The sequence below is a fragment of the Panthera pardus genome, unplaced genomic scaffold, assembly GCF_024362965.1.
Source record: "Panthera pardus isolate Hobbes unplaced genomic scaffold, ASM2436296v1 HiC_scaffold_3, whole genome shotgun sequence".
Taxonomy (NCBI): Eukaryota; Metazoa; Chordata; class Mammalia; order Carnivora; family Felidae; genus Panthera; species Panthera pardus.
In genome coordinates, this window is record NW_026526876.1 from 50981727 (window position 1) to 51008648 (window position 26922).

The 26922-nt window shown below is 38.3% G+C and overlaps 1 protein-coding gene across 4 annotated transcripts in view; it reads right to left on the bottom strand.

Moving 5' to 3' along the window:
• Positions 1 to 26922, bottom strand: part of AP2B1 (adaptor related protein complex 2 subunit beta 1) — a 127091-nt gene that overhangs the window by 63439 nt on the left and 36730 nt on the right. For all 4 annotated transcript variants that reach the window (XM_019423967.2, XM_019423965.2, XM_019423968.2 and 1 more), the window contains 7 exons: positions 25432 to 25653; positions 24108 to 24228; positions 23883 to 23978; positions 16499 to 16614; positions 15846 to 16011; positions 14301 to 14399; positions 5728 to 5987 (listed from right to left, as the gene is read on the bottom strand). In XM_019423967.2, the coding sequence (XP_019279512.1) occupies positions 5728 to 5987; positions 14301 to 14399; positions 15846 to 16011; positions 16499 to 16614; positions 23883 to 23978; positions 24108 to 24228; positions 25432 to 25653 (1080 nt within the window). The remainder of the gene's footprint in view (positions 1 to 5727; positions 5988 to 14300; positions 14400 to 15845; positions 16012 to 16498; positions 16615 to 23882; positions 23979 to 24107; positions 24229 to 25431; positions 25654 to 26922) is intronic.

Sequence of the window (26922 nt, forward strand, 5' to 3'; positions counted from 1 at the left end):
TCCTTTTTGTTTATCTGTGCGCACAGTCTGTTTAAACAGAGCTGAAAATGTTGACTACGCTAATTTGTAAAACAATAAATCCTACACTCTGGCTACTCTGAACCACTTAAACAACAATATGTATTAGAAAATGGTACAAGACACACATTAATCACTTTAGTCAATCTGGGATCAAACTTAGGTTTAAGGTTTATTATGATTAAGGAAGGAAAGAGATTCTGAAAAAATTCCAAGATATCCATTCTAAGAGTTTATTAAATTTATTAAATTAAAATTAAAACTTTGAGATCAATAAAAAGCAAGAAAGAGTTCCGTGCTACCAGAGAAGCTGTTCATAATAGAATTCCCTTGATATTATGATCAATTTGGCAAAAAAGAGTGAGGGTAACTGAAAAACTGTCTACACTGAATCTAGGCTATTATTATTCTTTTAATTCAAGTGTAATTAACATACAGTGTTGTATTAGTTTTAGGTGTACAATATAATGATTCAACAATTCTATACATTAATCCATTGCTCATCAAGTATATTTTTATGTTGCCCATCCCCCTACCCACCACCCCTCTGGCAATCACATTATTCTCTATATTTAAGAGTCTGTTCTGGGCACCTGAGTGGCTCAGTTGGTTAAGAATCGGACTTTGGCTCAGGTCATGGTCTCATGGTTTGTGGGTTCGAGCCCCGTGTTGGGCTCTGTGCTGACAACCCAGAGCCTGGAGCCTGCTTCAGATTCTGTGTCTCCCTCTCTCTCTGCCTCTCCCCTGCTCATGCTCTCTTTCTCAGTCTCCCAAAAATAAATAAATGTTAAAAAAAAAAAAAAAAAAAAAAAGAGTCTGTTCCTTGTTTCTTTTTGGTTTGTTCATTTGTTTGGCTCCTTAAATTCCATATATGAGTGAAATCATTGGTATTTGTCTTTCTCTGAGTGATTTATTTTACTTAGCATTATACCTTCTAGGTCCATCCATATTGTTGCAAATTGCAAGATTTCATTCTTTTTTATGGCTGAATATTATTCCATAGTGTATATATACCACATCTTCTTTATCCATTCATCTATAGATGGACACTTAGGTTGCTTCCATATCATGGCTATTGTAAATAATGCTGCAATAAACATAGGGGTGCATGTGTCTTTTCGAATTACTGTTTTCGTTTTCTTTGGGTAAATACCCAATAGGGAATTAATGGATCATATGGTAATTCTATTAACTTTCTGGGGAGCCTCCACACTGTTTTCCACAGTGGCTGCACCAGTGTGCATCCCCACCAACAATGCACAAGATTTCCTTTTTCTCCACATCCTACCAACACTTGTTATTTCTTACATTTTTGATTTTAGCCATTCTGAAGGTATATAGTAATATCTCATTGTAGTTTTATTATTTTTTTTAATATTATTTTGAGAGACAGAGACAGAGACAGAGACAGAGACAGAGACAGAGACAGAATCCCAAGTAGGCTCCATGCTGTTAGCATGGAGCTCAATGTGGAGCTCAATCTCACAAACTGTGAGATAACGACCTGAGCCGAAATCAAGAGCTGAAGTTTGACTGAGCCACCCGGGTGCCCCTCTCACTGTGGTTTTAATTCACATTTCTCTAATTAGTGAAGTTGAGCATCTTTTCATGTGTTTGTTGGCCATCTTTTCTTTGTAGAAATGTCTATTTAAGTCCTGTGTCCATTTTTAAATTGGATTGTGTTTTTTGCTGTTGAGTTGTGTAAGTTCTTTATATACTTTGGATATTAACCCCTTATTGGATATATCATTTGCAAATATCTTCTCGCATTTAGTAGGTTCCCTTTTTGTTTTGTTGATGGTTTCCTTTGCTGTCCAGAAGACTTTTATTTTGGTGTAGTCCCCATGATTTAATTTTGCTTTTGTTTCCCTCACCTGAGGAGACAGATCTAGAAAAATGTTTCCTTCGGTCACAGAAATTACTGCCTATGTTTTCTTCCAGGAATTTTATGGTTTCAGGTCTCATATTTAGGTCTTTAATCCATTTTGGGTTTATTTTTGTATAAGAAAGAGGTCATTGCATTCTTTTACATGTAGCTATACAGTTTTCCAACACAAAACCATGGGTTTATTCCTGGACCATCTAATCAGTTCCATTGATCTATGTGCCTATTTTTGCACCAGTGCCACACTATCTAATTACTACAGCTGTGTAGTATATTTGGAAATATACCTCCAACTTTGTTCTTATTTTTCAAGACTGCTTTGGCTATTCAGGGTCTTTGGTGGTTCCATACATATTTTAGGATTGTTTGTTCTAGTTCTGTGAAAAATGCAGTTGGTATTCTGACATTGGGATTACATTAAATCTGTAGATTGCTTTGGGTGGTATGGACATTTTAATAATATGGGTTCTTCCAATCCAAAAGCATGGAATATCTTCCCATGTTTTTGCTGTCCTTAATTTCTTTCATCAGCATTTTATAGTTTCCAGAGTACAGGTATTTCACCTCCTTGGTTAAGTTTATGCCTAGGTATATTATGGTTTGGTACAATTGTAAATGATATTGTCTTAATTTAACTTTCTGCCACTTACTTATTAGTGTATAGAAACAAAACAGATTTCTATATATTAATTTTATATCCTACAATTTTACTGAGTCCATTTATTCTACTAGTTTTTTGGTGGAGTCTTTAGTGTTTTCTATATATAGCATGTCAGTTGCAAACACTCAAAGTTTTACTTCTTCCTAACTTGGATGCCTTTCATTTCTTTTTCTTGTCTGACTGCTGTACCCAGGAAAGTGGAGAGAATGGATATCCTTGTCTTGTTCCTAATCTTAGAGGAAAAGCTTTGTTTTTCACCACTGAGTATGATGTTAGCCACAGGTTTTTCATATACGGCCTTTATGTTGAAGTATGTTCCCTCTAAACCTACTTTGTTGAGAGTTTTTTATCAGGAATGGATATTGTATCTTGTCAAATGCTTCTTCTGTATTTACTGAGGTGATCATATGGTTTTTATCCTTTTTCTTGTTAATGTGATGCATTATGTTAATTCATTTGTATTCAGTATTCACAAATACTGAACTATCCTTGCATCCCTGGAAAAATTCCCGCTTGATCAAGATGAATCATTTTTTAATGTATTGTTGGATTCAGTTTGTTAGTAGGTTGTTGAGGATGTCTGCATCTATGTTCATCAAAGATACTGGCCTGTAGTTTTCTTTTTTTGTAGTGTCTTCTTCTGGTTTTGGTATCAGGGTAATGCTGGCCTTATAGAACGAATTTGGAAACTTTCCTTTTTCTTCTATTTTTTGGAATAGTTTAAGAAGAGTAAGTATTAACTATTTGGCAGAATTCACCTGTGAATCCATCTGGTTCTGAATTTTTGTTTGTTGGGAATTTTTTGATTACTGTTTCAATTTCATTGCTAGTAAGGGGTCTGTTTAAATTTTTTATTTCTTCCTCATTCAGTTTTGGAAGGTTACAGGTTTCTAGGAACTAATACATTTCTTCTAGATTGTCTAATTTGTTGGCATATAATTTTTCATACTATTCTCTTCTAATGCTTTTTATTTCTGTGGTGTCAGTTATTTCTCCTTCATTCCTGATTTGAGTCCTTTCTCTTCCTTTTCTTGATGAGTCTGACTGAAGGTTTATCGATTTTATTGATCTTTTCAAACAACCATCTCCTAGTTTCCTGGATCGATTCTTTTTTGGTTGTTGTTTTTTTTTTTAAGTCTCTATTTCTTTTTGCTCTATCTTTACTATTTCCTTCCTTCTACCAGCTTTGTGCTTTTTTTTTTTTTCCTAGCTCCTTTAGGTGTAAGGTTAAGTAGAGATTTTACTTGCTTCCTGAGTTAAGTCTCAGGAAGGTATTGCTATAATTTTCCCTCTTAGAACAGCACTGCTGCATCCAACTCTGTCTAAATGCTCTAATCAAAACAACACAGGGTGACTGAAAGGACAAAAAAAGCAAGAGCCACCTATATGCTGCCCATAAGGGACTCACTTCAGACCTAAAGATGTGCAGCCTGAAAATGAAGGGATGCAAAAACATTTACCATGCAAATGGAAGCAAAAATAAAGATGGGGTAGCCATACTTACAATGGACAAAATAGACATTAAAACAAAGATCATGACAAGAGACAAAAATGGGCACTGCCTAATGATAAAGGAAACTATCCAACAAGAGGATATTACAATTGTAAATATTTATGCACCCAATATGGCAGCACCTAAATACATAAAGCAACTATTAACACACATTAAGGAAGAAACTGATAGTAGTTCAATAACAGCAAGGAACAACACCCTGCTTACATCAGTGGATATATCATCCAGGTAGAAAATCAATCAGGAGCTTTGAATGACACATAGGACCGAATGCTTTTTTTTTTTAGTATATGAAATTTATTGTCAAACTGGTTTCCATACAACACCCAGACCTCATCCCAAAAGATGCCCTCGTCAATACCCATTACCTCCCCTCTCCTCCCTCCCACCCCCCATCAACCCTCAGTTTGTTCTCAGTTTTTAAGAGTCTCTTATGCTTTGGCTCTCTCCCACTCTAACCTCTTTTTTAGACTGAATGCTTTTTAACAGATATATGCAGAACATTCCATTCAGAATATACCAAAACAGCAGAATACACATTTTTGTCAAGTGTTCTCCAGAATATATCACGTTAGGCCTAAATTCAAAAAAACTGAAATCATATGCATCTTTTCTGACCACAAGGTATGAAACTAGAAATCAATCACAAGAAAAAAAGCTGGAAAAGAACATAAATACATGGAGGCTAAATAACATGCTCCTAAACAATGAATGGGTTAACCAAGTAATCAAAAAGGAAATCAAAAACAAGGTGACAAATGAAAATGAAAACACAGTTGTTTTCATTTTGCATACCAAAATCTTGGGGATGCAGCAAAAGCTGTTCTAACAGGGAAGATTATAGCTGTATAGGCCTACCCCAAGAAGCAAGAAAAATCCCAAACCTAACCTTATACCTTAAGGAGCCAGAAAAAGAACAGAGCCCAAAGCCAGTAGAAGGAAGGAATCTAGGCTGCTCTTATAAAACAATCCTGTAAATATTATTTCACTAATAGCTGTATAGCACAAAAGCAGTATCTGCTAACTTTATCCATAAGCTTCTACCAAAGTTACACTAAAGCAATAAGATAGCTAAAGGTACGTATAGTCTTTTTTTCCAAATTTTCAGCCTTGAAAAGATTTCTAGCCTCATCTGGGGACATAAACAGCTTTCAAATTTATCAGTTTAGAAGGTCTTCACCAATGGGGCCCCTGGGTGGCTCAGTTGGTTAAGAGCCCACCTCTTGATTTGGGCTCAGGTCATATCTCGCAGCTTTTCGTGAGTTTGGACCCCACATTGGACTCTCTGCTGACAGTGTGGAACCTGCTTGAGATTCTCTCTCTTTCTCCCTCTGTCTCTACCCTCTCCCACTCATGCTTATGTCTCCCACTCATGTCTCTCTCTCAAAATAAATAAACTAAAAAGTTAAAAAAAAAAAAGGTCTTCATCATTTTCTAAAGCTGTTATCTTATCTACTTCCCAAATTAGAACACAGAAGAGCCCTTCACCTATTATGTATGTGGTCACTGGTATTCAGATGGAGACCCCAGGGCATTATAGTAAGTTTGCAAAATGCATACCAAGTTCTTTTCTAGGCTATAACAACAGGAGGAAGACCAACTCTGTCTAAAAGAGTTACTTCTCACTCAAAACCTAGTTCACCTGCTTACCTCCCATGATGTATTGGCAAGTGTTTGCGATGGATTCCATGACTTCCTTCCACAAAAGCATTGGGAGGCTTATGGTATACCGAGGCCAAAGATCCAATGTGGCATATTAGCTCATCCAGCAGAGTTGGCTCAATAAGATCTGTCTCCTCAGAGATCAGTGGCTTCTCAGACAAGACTACTTCTTTGGCTGTGACAGGGTCCGTTGAGAGAAGGCGCCAATAAATATAGCCCCGGTCTCGAAGGTCAGGATTATCAGAATCCTAATGAAAGGCAAGGGCAAGAAGGTTTAAATGGAAGTTTTCTCCATACAGAAACCCAACCTGTTAGATTTATATTAAGGCAATGCTGTAGTGATTTATAAAGTTGGCTGTTAAGATATTTAAACTCAACACAGTTTTAATACAGTCATAATTCTGTAATCTCTAATGTTCCAAAGAATTTAAATATAAATCGAGATGGGTTAGTTCTAAGACTAAAATTCAAGGGAAGATGGGAAATGGAAAATAAAAGTTTAATCTGATAGAAATTAACTCCTTGAGACAGCCTTGGAACATCAAAATAATTCTTTAAAAAAATTTTTTTTAACGTTTATTTTTGAGAGAGTGAGCAAGGGTACATGCGTGTGAGCAGGGGAAGGGCAGAGATAGAGGGGGAGGGAGACACAGAACCCGAAGCACGCTCCAGGCTCTGAGCTGTCAGCACAGAGCCTGATGCAGGGCTCGGACTCACGAACCATGATATCATGACCTGAGCCAAAGTTGGACACTTAACCGACTGAGCCACTCGGGTGCCTCCCCCAAAAATGTTTTTTAACTGCTATAAACATCAGAATTATTCATGAAATTGATTTTAAAAATATTTCACCCATACCTTCTTTCTTCATTCAAATATTTATTAAGTATCTCCTATGGAGACACTGGCTAGGCCCTGGAAATAAAGAGATAAGACACATAGTGCCTGACTTTAACAAGTCCAGAATACTAATTATTACAATATAGTATGAGAGGTACTACTATCTAAAATAATAAATGACTGTTAAGGAGAGCATGGAACTAAACATTTCCCAAAGTGGTGACCTTTTAATTTAGTGGTCTTGTTTTTTCTGTGGTAGTTTTAAAATAATTTTTATTCATACTCATGGCTAAAAAAAATTCATCAATGCCACATCACAATTAGAAGTTTGTAACATATCGGAGTGCCTGGGTAGCTGCCAGTTGAGCGTCTGACTCTCGATTTCTGCTCAGGTCATAATCCCAGGGTCATGGGATTGAACCCCCTGTCAGGCTCCCCACTAGGTATGAAGCCTGCTTGGGATTCTCTCTCTCTCTCTCTCTCTCTCTCTCTCTCCCTCTGCCCCTTTCCCCTACTCATGCTTGCTCTCTCAAAAAAAAAAAAAAAAAGTTTGTAGTACAAAAATAAGTCTCTGGGGCACCTGACTGACTCAGTTGGTAGAGCACATGACTCTTGATGATGGGGTTGTGCATTCAAGCCCCACACTAAGTGTGTAAAAACAAAATCTTTAAAAAAATAATTTTTTTGTGTGTCAGGGACAAAATCTTTAAAAATATGTATATATTTTAATAAAAATAAATTAAAATTTTAAATCTCCCCAAACATCCAACCCTTCCCCACTTTACATCCCCAGGATAGCCATTTTAACAGTGTGGTTATGTGTCCTTCCAGAGAGCTCCTAAGCATATATATATCCATTTTATATAAAACCAATTTCACATTATATATACTCCTCTGCAAGGTATTTTCCACACTGGCATATACACCTGCAAACTTCCCCAGTATATACAGCACTGCAACATTATTTACTAGTGCCCTATCAATGGACATTTAGGTTGTTGCCTCTTTCTCCCTCCTTCCTGCCATTCATGCATTCATTTATGTGAACATCACAAAGTAGCGATAAATATCCTGGTATCTACCTCTCAGAGTATGTCTATATGATGGCATTCCAGCTGTTTTAGTGCCACAACAGTAAGTCGCTGTTTCAGTATCTGTATTTAAAATACACATACAAAAATATTTTCTTCAAAACTAGGCCAATTTGAGGGCTTCCATGTGAGTTTCTAAGTAAGCAGATAAATTGGTTCATGAGTTAGCCACTTAAGGCACTTAACACCCTGCTTAATAAATACTAGCAGTGACCCCAATGGTTTTGACTACATGGTTTCCTATGGTTATTCTTAGTCATGTATTGTTTAACTTGTGCCCACAGTAGACCACTGGTTAAAAACAAGAAAGCGTAAGGGTGCGCCACTGGGTGGCTCAGCTGGTTAGTAAGCGTCCGACTTTGGGTCAGGTCATGATCTCATGGTTCTTGAGTTTGAGCCCCACACTGGCCTCTGTGCTAATAGCTCAGAGCCTGGAGTCTGCTTCAGATTCTGTGTCTCCCTCTCTCTGCCCCTCCCCCGCCCACTCACTCTCAAACAAATAAAAATTTTAAAAAGCATAAGGAACACTGCAATACGGCAAGTTAGTTAACAGAATATCAAAATGGTAAATATAACTCAAGAGAATATTGATCACATTCATAGGTTGTGTTACATAGCATATAAAAATGTTTGTAGTGTTTGAAATGCCAGGGTTAAAAAAGGGAAACAGTGATAATATTCAATTTACATAAGTTGTTTTGTTTTTGAGAAGTCCGGTAATTGGTTTATAAATAGGCTGAAATCTCCTTACTTATTTTACTTGGAAACAAAGTTTGAACATCAAAAAACATAAGTAAGTTGACTTTTTTTAATGTTTATTTTTAAGAGAGAGTGCCCACACGCACATGAGCTGGGGAGGGGCAGAGAAATAGACAGAAGATCCAAAGCAGGCTCCCCACTGACAGCAGAGGGCCTGATGTGAGGCTTGAACGCACGAACCGAACTGTGAGATCATGACTTGAGCTGAAGTCTGACGCTTTAACTGACTGAGCCACCCAGGCACCCGAAACAAGTTGATTTTTTAAAAGAATAGACTACCAGTTTTTTGACGTATCAGGTCAGGAAAGCAATCCCCACCCCAGCTTTTGTTGATACATAAAAGTTAAATCTTAATTTATATATTCAATCCCCAAAGCACACCATTTAAAATTTGTATACTAATTATGCTTTTTATTATACACAATTAAAATGAATACTGCACATCACTTGCCCAGGAAAATTCAGTCTTCTGTCTTCATAGATTAGTAATATTGTTGAGGTATTAAACTATAATACAATTTAATAATGTATGGATGAAAACTGACTACTTTTTACTTCAAATTATTTCTCTCTTCCATTATGTACATACTTAACCAAATGCAAAATTAATTAATTAATTCCTGTGGGGATTCACAAAACTATGTACATCTATGATAGAAGTTTGGAGTCTCCCTATACTCCACAAATTCAAAACACGGCAATAAGGCAAAATGCTGCATATAGAATCCCTGAATTAAAGGGTATATGCACCGTAAATCTTTATAGACACACACTTTAAAAATATGGTCCTATGAGAAATGAGTGCAAATTTTCCAAAGCCTGAAGCTAAAGAACAGGCAAGGATCTTCACTGTTCGAATGTTGCTATTCTGAGGGCTGATTTGTTAGGCTTACTGTAAGCTGGTCAACACTGCCTCACTATTTATATGGAGGCCACAATAAATCAGGCCCAGTCAAGACATGTGACATAAAAATCGAAACTTTTTATGATTTTAAGGTGCCATTCCATGTTTGGTGATTCGGAAAATTTGGTTTTGGATCTGCTTTTCTGTTAGCCCCCCTAGTTCCTGGCCAGGATCTGGGAAAATAGTACATTTCTTTCTTTTTTTTTTTTTTAGTCATCTTTATTGAGATAAAACTGACATATAACATTGTTTAAATTTCAGATGTACAATATGTTGTTTGGTATGCTTATATATTGCAAAATAATTACTGGTGTAGCATTAACTAATATATTCATCATGTCACTTAATTACCATTTCTTTCTTGTAGTGAGAACATTTAGGATCTATTCTTTTAGCAACTTTCAAGTATATAACACAGTAGTAACTATAATCATTATGATGAGCATTAGATCCCTAGAACTTATCCATCTTCTAACTGGAGGCTTGTATCCTTGACCACTATCTCCCCATTCCCCATCACCCCCCAGCTCCTGGTAACCACCATCCTACTCTGTTTCTATGAATTTGGCATTTTTATGTTGCACGTATAAGTGAAACCAACAGTATTGGCTTTCTTTACCTGACTTATCTTCCTTAGCATAGTGCCTGTGGGGTCCATCCATGTTGTTGCAAACCACAGGATTTCCTTCTTTCTCATGGCAGAGTAACATTCTATTGTGTGTGTGAGTATGTATGTGTGAATACCACATTTTTTATTACCAGGAGTATGACTGGTTTTTTTTTTTTAATGTTTGTTTATTTTTGAGAGACAGAGACAGAGACAAAGCATGAGTGGGGGAGGGGCACAGAGAGAGAGGGAGACAAGAATCTGAAGCCGGCTCCAGGCTCTGAGCTGTAAATACAGAGCCTGATGCGGGACTCAAACTCATGAACCGTGAGATCATGACCTGACCCAAAGTCGGATGCTTAACTGACTGAGCCACCCAGGTGCCCCAGAAAAATAGTACATTTCTAAAAATTTAAGAGCTTCCAAAATAATTCTTACCAGGCATGCTCTATAACAGTAAACTGTGCTATGCATCAACATTGTAACATACCAGGAAAGTCACTCAGTGGCAGATTCTAGGGCCACATCACAGAAATTTTCATTATGTCAGGATCAGGCCCAGGAATTTACATTTCCAGCAAGCAGCACAGGTGATTTTGATGATGGTGTTCTCTAGCTCATAGAGAAGTCTTCATCTTAATTTTTCTTGAATATACTATACAGGGTAATTATTAAAGTCTGGACACTTCTGTGTGTATTCTTAACTGATTGCTCTATAACTACCAAAGCAGAGAAGACAAACCTTTGAAATGAAGCCTTGGATTCAAGGGTTCATTTTCTTTTCCTGTAATAATATTTCTAATTAACCACCATTTTATTTAAAGTTAGAAGCACAGAGGCACCTGGGTGGCTCAGTCAATTGAGAGGCTGACTTCGGCCGGCTTCGGATCTCATGGTTCTTGAGTTCGAGCCCCATATCGGGCTCTGTGCTAACAGCTCAGAGCCTGGAGCCTGTTTCAAATTCTGTGTTTCCCTCTCTCTGCTCCCTCCCCACTTGCACTCTGCCTCTCTCTCTCTCTCTCAAAAATTAACATAAAAAATGGTTTTATTTAATAAAAATGAAGTTAGAAGCATAAATATTTCACATTACTTCACTGAATTATCAGCACAGGTTAAAAAAACACACACACAAAAGAACCCAGAATTAATTAACTCTATTGTTGAAATGGGAAAGGAACAGTATTAAAAAGAAATTTGCTCAGGCACGTCTCGAACCAGGGATGTAGCAGAAATAGAACTCCCATCACCCAATTCAAATGAACACAACTTAGGGATGCTTGGGTGGCTCAGTTGTTTAAGTATCTGACTTCGGCTCAGATCATGATCTCACGTTTTGTGAGTTCAATCCCAGCATCAGGCTCTGCACTAGAAGTGCAGAGCCTGCCTAGGATTCTCTCTCACCCCCTCTGTCTCTGTCCCTCCCGGACTCAGGCTTTGTCATTCTCTCAAAATAAATCAACTTAAAAAAAAATTTAAAATAAATAAACTTAATTAACACAACTTAGCAGATCACACTGCCCTCAACTGAAATTGGTACCTAATAAGTTATTAGGTTCCTAATATTGGTACCTAACAAGTTATTAGGTTCTTATTTCACAAACTTGGAGGGTAGGGGTGGAGGGCACAAAACAGAGAAAAAAACTTCCAGTAGAAAAGACTTATATACCAATGTGGTGTTCTTTTATGCTAACTCCTCAGATCTCATTAACTGGACAGAAAAGGGTTGGCTAGAAAAACTGCTTAATAATTATTTACAACCAAATATGAAATAATCACCTACAATGATCTTAAAACCACTAAGTTCACTTGCATGTACTGGCTTATGCACAATAGTGCTTCAGAGAGGTAAAGCGAGGAGTACGCAGTCTCAAAGCCATCCCTGACCTTCAGGCTAGAGAAGCAGCACAGCATGATAGATAAGAGCAAAGACTCTAGAGCCAGGCTACCTGGGTTTGACTCCTCACTCTGCCACATACTTAACTGGGCCTATGTCTCAATTTCCTCATCTATAAAATAGGAATAATAACAGTATCAACCATTACTGAGATTAAATTAACGTGTAAAGTCCTTACAAGAATGCCTGGTACATAGTAAGCACAACAAAAATGGTTATTATTAAAGATTTTATACTAGTCCTTGTACAAAAAGTCTCAATCAGGAATATCTGATGGTCTACTTATACCCTGCCCTAGTCCCAGAAAAGGACTTAGCAAAGCTTCCAAAAATGCATCCAGGACTAGAAAGCATAAATCAGAACTAGAAACAGAAAAATGCATGCCACAATGACCTACACATTTTCTACAAGAGATCCTTAAATTTGACTCTAAAGTTTCCAACTCATATGAACACGAAATCTAGTTACATAAGCCATTCAGAGGGTCAGTTAACTACATACCTACCAATGCTTAGGAGAATCCAAAACTGGTTAGGAATTTGTTTGATGGAACCTCATAAAGAAAAAAAAACATATAATGGAATAACAAATGACTTTGACAACAGATCCAAATAGGATAGTTTCTCATGACAACCCTACTATTAGATGAATGTATCAGTATAATTTAGTAAATGTAACTTAATTAAGGGTCAGGTACAATGCAGTCTAGATACCCAGCTCTCTACCAGTCTGGCTTGATTCAGTGGCAAATTTTATCTGTAAGAACAGAGAGTCCTTGTATTATTTAAGCAATCCTCCCTAAACACTTTATCTCAGGCAAATTTTGATAAATAACAGGAGATAATCTGACAAGAATCCAAAATACAGCTCTCTTGTGACGCCTTTGAAATACAGACCCATAGGCCTTCAACAGACAATGGAGATGGAGATAGGGTTGAGAACCGGTGACTACAATGGAACCTACCAAGGACACTTGCTTGATTTTAAGACTATCCCTATCTAGAGATAAGCAGAGAGAGAGCAAGGCCCAAATTCTCTTTAGAAACTTGTTGTAAATCCACCTTAACACAGATACAAGTGGGTGATCAAGGGTCTACACTAAGAAGTCTAGAAGGCTCGGGCACTGGGGTGGCTTTGTTGGCTAAGTGGCTGACTTTGGCTCAGGTCGTGATCTTGAGATCCTTGAGTTGTAGCCCTGCATCGGGCTCTGTGCTGACACCTTAGAGCCTAGAGCCTGCTTTAGCTTCTGTGTTTCCCTCTCTCTCTTTCTGTCTGCCCCTCTCCCATTCACGCTTTCTATTTCTCTCTCTCAAAAATAAAGATTAAAAAATTAAAAAAAAAAAAGCCTAGAATGCTTAATTCAATACAGGAATTAAATAACCACTGCCTTGATGGTTATAGAAATTGCTTTGCTTCAGGCAAAGGAAGATGTTTAAAAGGGAATTTTTTTTTAAAGAAACATTTCAAAGAATGCTTACAGATATATATTAAAAGATGTAAAATTAATAATAGGAAAGATAACAGATAAAAGTACTATGAAAAGATTTCAAATTTTGATTATCTACCACTATAGAGATGAATAAGAAAAATGGTAAACTGAGTATCTAAATCTGATTCCATGTGTCGACACACACCTGAACTTCTGACAGCCTGCTATAGCCAGCCAGTTCTCAAATTCAATTAAGAACATAACGAAATTATGATGAATTGATGATTGCTATACTAGTTACACTAGATAAAATAATTGTTTTGATTTCTGTGGACCTAAAATGGTGACAATACATCTGTGGCCTCCAGTTGCCACATTTCTGAAATCAAACTCATCCTAGGGAGGACCAAAAATATCGAATAATTAAGGAGGCAGCATAAGCACTTTGAAATTACTTAAAGAGAAAGGCAATCAATTCTAGAAGGTAGAAAGAACAATATCGGAGACCTTTGTTGAGGCATTTACCAATATTAAATCATTGTACTTTCATTTAGAAGGTGAAATTAAGTCACCCAGAAGGAGTGAGACTTAAGTGAGTCACCCAGTACTGTGAGACTCAATGTCATTTTCACACTGTAGGTCATTCATTAAAAGTAAAATATCTAAGTTAAGCCCATCTAAGTTCAACAGAAACTGGAGCCAGTTCATTTAAAAGGCACCGAACTATATTCGATGTTATATGTATAAGAGGCACTATTGTTATATTTTAACAGGATCTAAAGACTGCGCCCTTTCCAATTAAAATCTTCCCAAATGAGGGGTGCCACACTGGCTTAGTCGGTGGGGCATGTGACTCTTGACCTTGGGGTTGTGAGTTCAAGCCCCAACTTGGGCATAGGGCCTACTTAAAATAATAAGTGAATAAATAAGTAAAAATAAATAAACAAATCCCCCCAAATTGAATCTTCTCAGAGTTTCATGATTTCCTCAATATAAAAGCAGACAAATCAAACCCATGCTTTTTCTAGATTTCATACCTGTGTTGCCAAACTCAAGACTTGCTGTACCAGCTCCTGTGTTTCTGATGGTTTCTTGAGAAACAGCTTCACTATGGCAGTAAGCAGAGTGAGCTGCACCTATGGGGATGTAATTTAACAGATAAAGTGAAAGGCATTTACATTACTCCCTACCATTATTTCCAAAGTAGTGCTTACCCATCTACGAATTACTACCTGGTCTTTCTAAGCCTGGGTGCCTCAGCCAGTGGAGCATCAGACTCTTGGTTTTGGCTCAGGTCATGATCTCAAGGTTTGTGAATTTGAGCCCAGCATCGGGCTCCACACTGGCAGTACAGAGCCTACTTGGGGTTCTCTTTTTCCCTCTCTCTCTCTGCCCCTCTCCCTGCTCATTCTCTCTCTCTCTCAAAAATAAATTAATTAAAAAAACAACAACCCAAACTCACTAGCCTCTTGTCCCTAAATTGCATTTTTGGCACAAAAAATTGCTTATTTATTAAATCCTTTATATTCATTTCCACCAAAAGATACAACTTGGGGAGAAATTAGGGAATTATCTGTCATACTAGGGCAAGAGCCAAAAAAACAGTAAAACTATGCCAGATCACAGCTAATTAAAAATGGGCTGCTGAAGGGTGCCACGGTGGCTCAGTTGGTTAAGCTCTGGTCATGATCTTGTGGTCCATGAGTTGTCTCTGTGCTGCCAGCTCAGAGCCTGGAGCCTGCTTCAGACTGTCTCCCCATCTCTCTGCCCCTCCCTCACTCACACTGTTTCTCTCTCTCAAAAATAAACATTAAAAAAAATTTTTTTTAATGTAAAAAAAAATATGGGCTGCTGAACCATACACAAAGCTATAGGCTTGTATGTGTTCCTTGTAAAGGTCTATTAAAATTACTATGGTGGATTACATACATGACCTTCAATTTTCAATGAGTGCAAATGCCAGGGGAAAAGGGTTTTATAATTTATCTGCTTCTCTGTGCCCACAGTTCCAAGGTCAGGTCTCTCCATTTTGGTAGAGGAGAGACAGAAGATGGGAAGAAATCTAGCTATCCAGAGAATCTTTTCAAACTGCACATGCCAGCCCTCACCCCAGCTCTAAGCGAAAACACCTGCTGGAATGAGCCACAACCATTATGAACAGGAATAGGTCATCATCTTCCAGTGACAGAAAATTAAAAAGTGCTAATTACTGCTCTCAGCCATTAGTTGTTAAAGTGTGGTTCTGGACCACTAGCAGCAGCAGCACCCTGAACCTGGTAAGAAATGAGAATGCTTAAGCCCATCTCAGACCCACTGAGTCAGAAACTCCAAGGGTGGGGCCAGCAACCTAACCTGTGCTTTAACAAACTCTAGGTTCACTAAAGTTTGAGAACCACTGGTCTAAGGCAGATTTGCTCCATAAGAAATCAGCACAATTGAAAAGGTCACCAATTCTCAACACACACACACACACACACACACACACACACACACACACACACACACACACGTAAGTGCTCAACCTTTACTTTCCCTGAAAATTTCCCCAAAAGATCTGACACAGGACACAGGTGAGAACTTACCTGGGTGCTTTCATCATGAAAACCTTCCAGGAAGCTCTCCAGTAACTCATCTGCATTGTCAATTCTCTCAGCATATTCTCCCACAATCCAAATCATAGCTGCTCGAGCATCTGGTTCATCCAGCGAGTCTAAGTTCTCACAAAGAGTGGCAATGATGCTTTCATACCTGATGTAACAAAATCAACTATAGTTATTGAGGGCACAACTGAGAAGTGTATTTAACAATGAAGGCTAAAAAAAAAAATGACCAACAAGGTACCCTAAACCAAACCACCAAACTATAAAGGCTTTTGGTTAAGAGAATACACAGGCTCGGGCGCCTAGGTGGCTCAGTCGGTTAAGCGTCTGACTTCAGATCGGGTCATGATCTCTCGGTTTGTGAGTTTGAGCCCTGCGTCGGGCTCTGTGCTGAGCCTGGAGCCTGCTTCAGATTCTGTCTCCCTCTCTCTCTGTCTCTCAAAAATGAACATTAAAAAAATTTTAAATAAACAAAAGTTATTTTTCATAAGGTATCCATTTTAATAGGATTTTTAACAAAATATCCTATTATGACCAGTTACATTACAAAGAATAATTTATACCTAGCCAATTTCAAAGTGCCTTACACATTTCCTATATGGTTGGAAGAAGAGGGTAGAAGTATTTGTACATACTTGTTGGGGTATTTCCGAAAGATGTCCCTGATGACAACAATTGCCTCTTGGACCACATAATTTACTTTGGTCTGGATGAGATCAAGCAATGTGCTCACACAGCGCTCTGCAGATTGCTATGAAGAGGAACACAATAAATGACAAGTCAGACGATCTCTCCAATAATGCAACCTCAATATAAAAATAGCTTTGTGACATACATGTGCACCAACTAAGCTAAACTAAAAGATCAGGCACCTAATTTGACCAAGCTACACTACAGGCTAGGCTATCTGATGGAGATACACAGAATTTCCAGATAAACCCCAAATTTTATTCATTGCAAAAATATACTTGACAAACGAGTTGGATCAAATGATAATTGTATCATCTTGGATAGCCACGAGAATAGAAATGAGAAGAAAGAATATGTCAAGGTAGGAGGAAAGAATAAGCCAAGGTAGATCTTTATCTGGAATTCATGGCTTTAAACCTCTTGAAATGAGGGGTGCCTGGCTGGCTCAGCTAGAGGAGGAGCATGCAACTCTTGATCTCAGGGTAATGAGTTCAAGGCCCATGCTGAGTGTACAGATTACTTAAAATTAAAATCAACCAATAAAACAAACTTCCTGAAATGAAACTGCCAAATTGCATATGTGCATATAAGGATATTTTCCAGGGAGAGGATTCATAGCTTTCATTATATTTTCAAAGTTATCTGTGGCTCAAAAAACTCTTAAGGAAAATTTGCCATCTTTTGAACTATCTAACTGAAAGTCTATGGCCTCAGATAAACTGCAATTTTCCACAGCCTTTAGTTCATTTATAAAATAGAATTGGATCTATTAACCTTTTATTAATGAAGGGAATATGGGAGAATACAAGTGATAAAACTAATGTACTAAAACTCTAGCTCATAGTTTTTTAAAATTTTTTTAGCGTTTATTTATTTTTTGATAGAGACAGAGCATGAGTGGGGGAGGGTCAGAGAGAGAGGGAGACACAGAATCTGAAGCAGGCTCCAGGCTCTGAACTGATAGCACAGAGCCCGACGTGGGGCTCGAACCCACAAACTGTGAGATCATGACCTGAGCTGAAGCTGGACGCTTAACCTGCTGAGCCATCCAGGCATCCCTAGGTCATAGTTTTTAAAAAGGGAAAGGTTTCGGACAAGAGACCCTAAGAATCAAAGCCTAAAATTTATCATATCTCATGATGCACTCTGATGGGTCACTCCATTAGATGCCTCTTGATAAGATGCAATAGAAAGTACACAGCATCAAAGGAGATACTTTTGCCTAACACTGAACATGAACATTACCAACCCTCTAGATTTAATTATTTACAGGGGATGACAGAATGAGATAAACAACATCACTAAACTACACCAGCAAAATCCAGACTCTGGAAAACTGTATAAACCTAATGATATAATCACTTCAATACATGGCACCTCAAGTAAGTAAGACTTAAGAAACATAGTAACCAAATGCAACATGTGAATCTTCTTTAGATTTTGATTTGAACAAGCCAACTGTAAAAAGACAACTAGGGAAAATTGAACATGTTCTGGGTATTCAATGAGATAAAGGATTATTGTTAGTTGTTGGGTATAGTAATGGTATCATGACAATGTATTTTTTTAGGGACATACTCTATTAGATATACACATTAGACTACTTTTGTAAGATCATATCTGGGATCTATATTAAAATACAATAGCACTTGGGGCACCTGGGTGGCTCAGTCGGTTGGGCATCCGACTTTGGCTCAGCTTCATGATCTTTGGGACTCAGCCCCATGGTGGGCTCTGTGCTGACAGCTCAGAGCCTGGATCCTGCTTTGGATTCTGTGTCTCCCTCTCTCTCGGTTCCTCCTCCACTCGCAATCTGTCTCTCTCTCAAAAATAAAGAAAGAATAAAAAAATTAAAAAAAAAAAAATACAGTAGCACTGGGGCACCTGAGTGGCTCAGTTGGTTAGGGGCCTCTTTATTTTATTATTATTATTATTTTTTTTAATGTTTATTTTTGAGAGAGAGAAACAGAGCACGAGTGGGGGAGGAGCGCAGGGGGAGGAAGACAGGGTCTGAAGCAGGCTCCAGGTTCCGAGCTGTCAGCACACAGCCTGACACGGAGCTCAAACCCACGAACCACAATATCATGACCTGAGCCCAAGTCGGACGCTTAACCGACTGAGCCACCCAGGTGCCCCAGGTGTCTGACTCTTGATCTCAGCTCAGGTCATGATCTCAGGGTTGTGAGTTCAAGGTTGGGCTCTGTGTTGGGCGTGAAGCCTACTTAAAAAACAAAAATACAATAGCACTTCATTCCCTTGAAGAATAAGGGAGAAGATAAAAACAGCAACATGTTGATACTTGTTCAAAATGGATGATGTGTACCTGACAGCTCATTAATCAATTTCACTTTAGTGTATGCCTGAAAACTTTGGAATATAATCTTTTAAAGGTACGAAGTTAAACCACTCCAAGCAATTTAATAAAAACAAAACTGCATCTTAAGGCTATGTGATGATTCTGTTGCACCATGAAACGATTCTGCCATCTTTTACGTATTTTTTCCATTTTTGGATTCTATTTTATTCCTTTTCAGCCAGTAATTCCTGTGTGGTTACTGCAACAGCAAAATTAGAAAAATTTATCACATATAAGTTGTGATAAATTATAGAGTATGTAGGATATAGACTGCTATAAGTTCTAAATTATCATAAATAACATTGGGGCGCCTGGGTGGCTCAGTTGGTTAAGTGTCTGACTTCGGCTCAGGTCATGATCTCACGGTTCATGGGTTCGATCCCTGAGTCGGGCTCTGTGCTGACAGCTCAGAGCCTGGGGCCTGCTTCAGATTCTGTGTCTCCCTCTCTCTCCGATCCTCCACCACTCATGCTCTCTCTCTCTCTCTCTCTCTCAAAAATAAACATTAAAAATTTTTTAAATTATCATAAATAACACAAATGAAGTGTTTAACACAGAGTTTGATATGAAGTTAACATTTAGTGAGCCCTTTGTATCATTATTATAAAAAAGACAAAAGGCTATTTCCCATGATGCATCAATATCTGAGAAATATTTAAGTCTGGAACAGTAATTTTTTTTTAATCTTTATTTTTGAGAGAGAGAGAGAGAGAGAGCGAGCGGCGGAGGAACAGAGAGAGAGGGAGACACAGAATCTGAAGCAGGCTCCAGGCCCTGAACCGTGAGCACAGACCCAAACGCGGGACTCAAATCCACAAACTGTAAGATCATGACCTAAGCCAAAATTGGACACTTAACTGACTGAGCCACCCAGGCGCCTCTGGAACAGTAATTTTTGAGCAAATTGTCATCTCAACCATATTGCTTTTGATTAAAGAGGAAAACACAAAACAAAACACCTACCATTAAAGCAGTATGGCAGAAGAACAAGATTAAACATCCAATCACTGTTCAGATAAAAAAAGTCCAGAAACAGAGAAATACAGAATATACACTTACAAAATTTAGTATAAGACAACATTTCCTAACAGTAAGGAAAAGATGGTTTGGTCTGGTGTTTGACCCTCACCCTCATATTTTTCACCAAAATTCCTTCTGTTTTAATTATTGAAAATATTGTTAAATGTAAAAAATAAAATCTTTGCCATAAAAGTAGAAAATAACAGTGGGTTTTACAGAAGTTTGAGGTGAAGCACAATCTTCTAGGTGTACCACTAAAGAACCCCTGACAACAAAACAGAACTCACTACACAAGGAAACGTAAACTTCTGTGAATCGCAACTTCAAATGAAATCAAAAGGAAAACAAATTGGGAAAACAACTGCTACAAAGTGAAGGATTAATATCTTTAATTATAAGAGATTTTTAAAAAATCATTGTGGAAAAGATAACTCATTGGAAAAAGGACATGTCACAGGACATGAACAAGTGATTTCAAATGGCTAATAAATCAAACAATGTTCACCTCCACTAGAGATCAGAAACTTGGTTATAAGGTCCTCTTTATGTCATTATTTGGAAAAAGAGCAGGAACTTTAAGGTCTTACAATAAGAGAAAGGCTAAATAAATTAGAAGCAATCACACATCATGTCTATAATCCACTAAAAATGATATAAAATGCTAATAACACAGAAAAATGTCCATGCCTAATTCAATAAAAAAGGCAGACCACAAAAGTAAATAGCATTTTTAGAATCATCTCATTTTTGTGAAAAGTACACCGGTGTATGAAAGACTATATAGACAAAGATTTAAAATCATGTCCATATCATCTCTGGGAGGGTAGAACAGGGGTAGGAGAAAACAGTGTTTTATTTTCATTTAAATTAGCTTATATAATTTTATGTAGCAAACACATATGGTTTTCCTAGCAGGAAAAATACATTTGTTTGTTTTTATCTTACCCTGATCTGTAGTAAACACCACAGAACAGAAGACTGGGAAGTGAGAACTTAGTGCCTTAATCTCTCTGAAACAAATAAAATCAATTGACTAAGAAGGACCAGGGGTTTATCTCTTCCTTGAAGAAACAGGTATACCCTGTAAATATATATAACTTTGTCAATCACACCCCAATAAAGCTGGGGGAGGAGTGGAGTAAAATCTACTAAAAAATCAGGCAAAAGATAGGCAAAAGTTATGGAAAAAAACAGTACTATTGGACTGCCTTTCTAATGCTATTTATTGATTGAGCAGCTTACTGCTTAATCTTTAACCTAACCAACTTAATAACAAAATTATACATATTTTTTCACTTCAGAATACTTACAGCAACATAGAAACACCTATCTTTACAGTTATAAAAATACAACTCTAACTCTTAAAGACACCCTAAACTTGCTAGGTAGGCCCTTCTCTCGCAGCTTAGCATTAAACTAATATTCATTTATTTCTCATTTGTCATATCTCTGAAACCAACTACACATTAAAAAAGGTAAGAGGCCCCGAGAGAATGCAGCGGCATTCTTGAATGCAAGCAGCAGCTTGGTTCAGAGGCTATACAGAAAGTCTATGATAATTCCCTCACTGGCTCTTCCCCCTTCCCGTGAATGCTTTATTAGAAACAGACCATCATTTCTTCTCTGGCCCTAATAAGTGTGTTTGGGCTAGGCACCTCTTTCAAACTGATAACCTTCGTGACTGAATCAGGTCTAGAAAAAGTGCTCCAGCAAATCCAGGCAACCTGAGATAAGAGAGCACTTGCTAGAAGGCTGATCTTACATTTCCAAAGTTCATTCCTCACATGCTCTCATATTCCTACCTGGGCATCCCAAGTCAAAGGAAGAAGTGAAAGCCATCAGAAGTTTATCCCTTCCAGATTATGGACTACTTTCCCATTAGTCACAATACATGGCATTAACAGCTTCTAGGAATACAGATGGAGAACACTTTCTAGTAATTTCAGTGATAGAAAATCTCTTTTAACTTTGGAATGAGAGATAATTTTGTATGACTCTAGAGCTTTGCAAAAGAAGTGAATAAGGTGATGACAGACTGGCAATGAAAAGCACAAAATGACTCTTAATGCTACCAAAATCTCCGAAAATTATCTAACAGTAAATGGGTGGCTATACTTCAGTAAGAAAAGAATGTGAAGAATGGTGACAAAAGAGATGTATCAAGATCCAATAAATAGACTTCCTATTTCTCAGTGGAGTAACAGAGTGCATTAAATATCTGAACTAAGCGATCAGAACCAGAAGTAATTAACTTCTGGTTAAATGATTTATCAATGGTAACTGCACAAAGCAGCACTGTCTTAATAAAAGGAAGGCTAATTAGGAACGTGGCTTTCATAGATGCTTCTCTGACACAGCATCTGTTTCCTTCTGTTCCCATGAAGCACTGGACATACTGTGCAAATTATTTTAGTATCCTTGAGAAATCAGATGGTCCAATCCTCTGACTCTAAGCAGAACTGCATAGAGTCAAGTAGCAAGAACAAATACGGAGTTCCGAATCCACTACATCATAGCGAACAGACGTTTTCATTAATTTCAACAAATTCCTGAATGATGAAAAACAAATGGAGGACAATATGGAGAACAATATAAGCTATAGCCCATTAACACCTACTGGAAGGCTGCAACCAAGCTAAAAATCAATCCCCCCTCTCGGGTCACAGAGAGGCTCTTTCAGAGGACTTCCAAGTAAAAATCAACTCCCTGCCCTAAAGCAGAAACCTGTTCATCAGCAGCCCTGCCTGTGCTCACAGAAGTCCTGATAATCTTTTCTGTTATCTCATTCTTAAACAATTTAAATGGGCTGTAAATTACTATAAGCATGGTATACACCTCAATTAAAAAATTATATATAGGGGGCGCCTGGGTGGCTCAGTCGGTTGAGCGTCTGACTTCGGCTCAGGTCATGATCTCACGGTTTGTGAGTTCGAGCCCCGCGTCCGGCTCTGTGCTGACAGCTCGGGGCCTGAAGCCTCCTTCTGATTCTGTGTCTCCCTCTCTCTCTGCCCCTCCCCCACTCATGCTCTGTCTCTCCCTGTCTCAGAAATAAATAAACATTAAAAAAAAAAAATTAAAAAAAAAAAATTATATATAGACCTGCAACGGTCACCATACAATACTCCAGACAATTAAATTTAAACTGCAGAAACAAAACACTGTAATTCATATTGTCAGAGACTCGAGAAGCTATGGCAATCACACAAAAAGGAATGCTATTAAAGAAGACTAATAACAACAAGGAGCTATGAAGAGAAGCTATATGGAATGATGGCTGTGCAAAGGCCAAAAAAGCAGTAAGCCAGACTGGGGCAAGTGAGAGGACAGAGGACTGAAGAGACAAGGGATTAGGACAAAAAAAGGCTTACACACATTTGATACTATGCTTGAAAAGTTTGGATGGAAGAAGATAGGGATGCAATGAAGACATATAATGCAAGAAAAAAAGAAAGGCCGTTATAGAAACTCCAGAAAAAATAAAAGTCTCTACAGGAAAGAAAATACAATCATTTGTATTCTACTGGCCCTAAATATTTGGTCATAATATGCACGGTGAGTTTTCTAACTTTTAGTCAATAGAAAAATAAATGAAGGCATATTATCTCAATTTACAAAGATAATCAATGCAGGAGCAAAAAACCTCATGATATAAGTATTGGAGAATAGGATGGTTCAAGTAGGAACAGTGGGGTACATGAAGAATGGTACTTACAGCACAAAGTTAACAGATAATGTGTATAACTGGTAAATCAATAAATACCATTAGCATATTATTTAGAAACATGGGAGTAGTCAAAATAACTGAAACTACAAAGAGATAAAAATGATTCCCTCTGGGAATTTTACCTATGTGCTTTATTATTTTAATAAACTTAAGAAACCCATTTTAAAGAAAGGAGTGAAGAGAACACTCCGAATCCTGTAATGTGATCACAACTACACTAGACACTTGCCTCCACTTTGATGGCACACCGCCCAATGGCCCGCACAGCTTTGCGAACAAAGTCAACATCCACCTCTGTGGCATATTCCTTTAATTCTGCCAGAACCTGTTAAAAATCCAGGAAGTAGAAAATCATTAAGGATTCTCAAAAAACAATTTCATGGCCTTGCTTTTTCTGAAGGCCAGACCTTAAGATCTACGTGATTTATAAACCTGAGTCTGCTTTACGTCTGACCTGAGCAATGTTGGCTTGGGATGCCAAACGAATCATGATGTCCAATTTCTCTAGTTTAACATAGATGGGATCATTGTACTTTACAAAGAAGACTTTGATTTCCTGCTTCAAGATTTCAGGCCTGCGGTACACAGAAACACAAGATAAGGAAGGTGAGGCATATATTGACATGTCCTTTTAAGTCTGTATTAATATCTAATCTGTGTCTCTCTGCTCTCTACTCACTCCTCCCCATCCCCAAAACCTCACAAACTTCCTGTACATCCCTCTAACCAGTTCCCCTTTTGGTAGAAATTTTTTAAGGGTTAGGGTACATACTGCTAAGAACTGCTGGAAGAACAATCTGGCTCTAAACTACAGCCTGAACTGTATGAAGCAGGCACAAGCTGGTATACTATAAAGAGGCCCTTCAGAAAACAACTACATTGGAGAGCAGCACTATGTATTTATCACAGGGACACTCCAAAAACAACTATTAGCCTCCTCACCCTGGACAAGCTGCTTGGCCATTCAACATTTTCATTTCCATACATTAAAAAGAACTTAGTGGGGGGGGGGGGGGTGCCTGGGTGGCTCAGCTGGTTAAGCATCCAACTTTGGCCCAGGTCATGATCTCACAGTTTGTGGGTTTGAGGCCCATATCCGGCTCTGCGCTGACAGCTCAGAGCCTGGAGCTTGCTTCAGATTCTGTCTCCATCTCTCTCTCTCTCTGCCCCTCCCCGCCCCGCTTGTGCTCTATCAAAAACAAACATTAAAACAACAGCAGCAGCAACAACTTAGGGGCGCCTGGGTGGCTCAATCAGTTGACATACGACTCTTGATATCGGATCAGGTCGTGACCTCACGGTTCATGGGATCAAGCCCTGTGCTGGGCTCTGAGTTGACAGCGTGGAGCCTGCTTGGGATTCTCTCTCTCCCTTTCTCTCTGCCCCCCCCTGCACACATACTCTGTCTCAAAAATAAATAAATAGGGGTGCCTGGGTGGCTCGGTCGGTTAAGCGTCCAACTTCGGCTCAGGTCATGATCTCACTGTTCATGAGCTCGAGCCCCGCCCGCATCGGGCTCTGTGCTGACAGCTCAGAGCCTGGAGCCTGTTTCGGATTCTGTCTCCCTCTCTCTCTGATCCTCCCCCATCCATACTCTGTCTCTCTCTGTCTCAAAAATAAATAAACGTTAAAAAAAATTTTTAAAAAAAGTGTGATCTTTAAAAAAATAAACACTTTCTAAAAATAAAAATCAATAAAACTTAACACTCTAATATTGATATTATTAAGCTTAATTCAAAATCACAAACACTTTAATCACCAATTCTTGGTTTCCCAACCTTTTCTGGACAATTAGATTGATATTCCTCAGGGCGACGTACTGCACCTCTGGCTCCCCAGACAGCAAAGTGACAAGCGGAGGGGCCAACTTCTTCAGCAGCATATTGTAGTAGTCAGAGTCCTTGGGTAACAACTCCAGAAACTTCATCAGGACTTTTACTGCTGAAAGCACCACTGCCGAGTTGGCATGAGATAGCCGGGGAGTCACACGCTCACAGATGCTGAGGAGAAAAAAGGAAAATTAATAACTTGAATTAAAATTTCTTTGTTCAATCCAGTCCATGATGTAATGTGTCAGAGTACCTTGGCCCCAGTATCAAGAAACTAGAGAATCAGGAAAGTCAAAGCTCCATGTGTAAACAGAACTGGGATCCTATACTGCAGCAAACTACAGGCAAACTACAGGCAGAGCAGAGACATCAGAAGACCTCAGGAAACCAGCAATAAGGGATGCTCAAACTGCAAGGAAACTAAGCAATACCCAAAATACTTGAGGCTCACACCACTTACCTTCCTGTTTTATGGTCGTCGGTCTCCCCATATTCCATAAGGGCTTCCTGCCTCACAGACTATTTCTCCTCAACTTATAGGATGTCAAATTAAGTTTTAAGAGTTACTTCATAGTGAGAGATGCCAACCATCTGTCACTGAAGGTGTCATTATATGATGCAGAAGGAAGGGAGTTGACCAGGAAAACTACTCAACTCCTTGCCTTCATGATTAAGGGAATCTCTGAAAAAGTTTGTAAGTTACAGAACACCACTGCAATATTCTCCCATACCTTTCCCCCATTCTCCTAGCCCCTGCTACCTATGCTTAAAGGCTTCACTAAATCTTGAGTATTTAATTATCTGTTGAGGGTTCTTCAGAAATTAACCTAATTTTGATAGCTCTTGGTCAACATGAGAGGTGAGCTGATTATATGCAGTTAAGGATTCAAGGTAATTAAGTTGGGATCCTCTCCCTTCCTCCTATATCTAATTGGCTGACTCTCTGACCTCCCTCAGCTCTTGGGTCTTTACACAAAAGCCACCTTCTCAGCAAGGCCTTTCTTGACCACCCTTTGATAAAACACAATTCCTCATCCGCAAATGCCCAGCATTTTTTAGATCTCCTCCCTACTTTATCTTTCTCATTAGTACTTATCAGGCTCTGATTTATATTATATTATATCATATCATATCATATCATATCATATCATATTATATATACTTCTGCAGCATCTCTCAGGATAAATGTTCCACGAGGGCTACGATTCTGGTGACAGTGTATCCTCAGCGCCTATAACAATGCCTGGCAGGCATCATAGCCTCAATAAATACTTGCTAAGTGAATAAACAAGAAGTGTGAGATGTCACTGATGAACAAAAAATAAAATTTTACATGAAGTTCTTTCCATAAGATACTTGTACTTTAGAGGATGGAAAGAAACGATCAGGGTGAGTTTTAATCAGGTTCAGAGGGAACAATTTCCCAGACAAGTGAAGAGC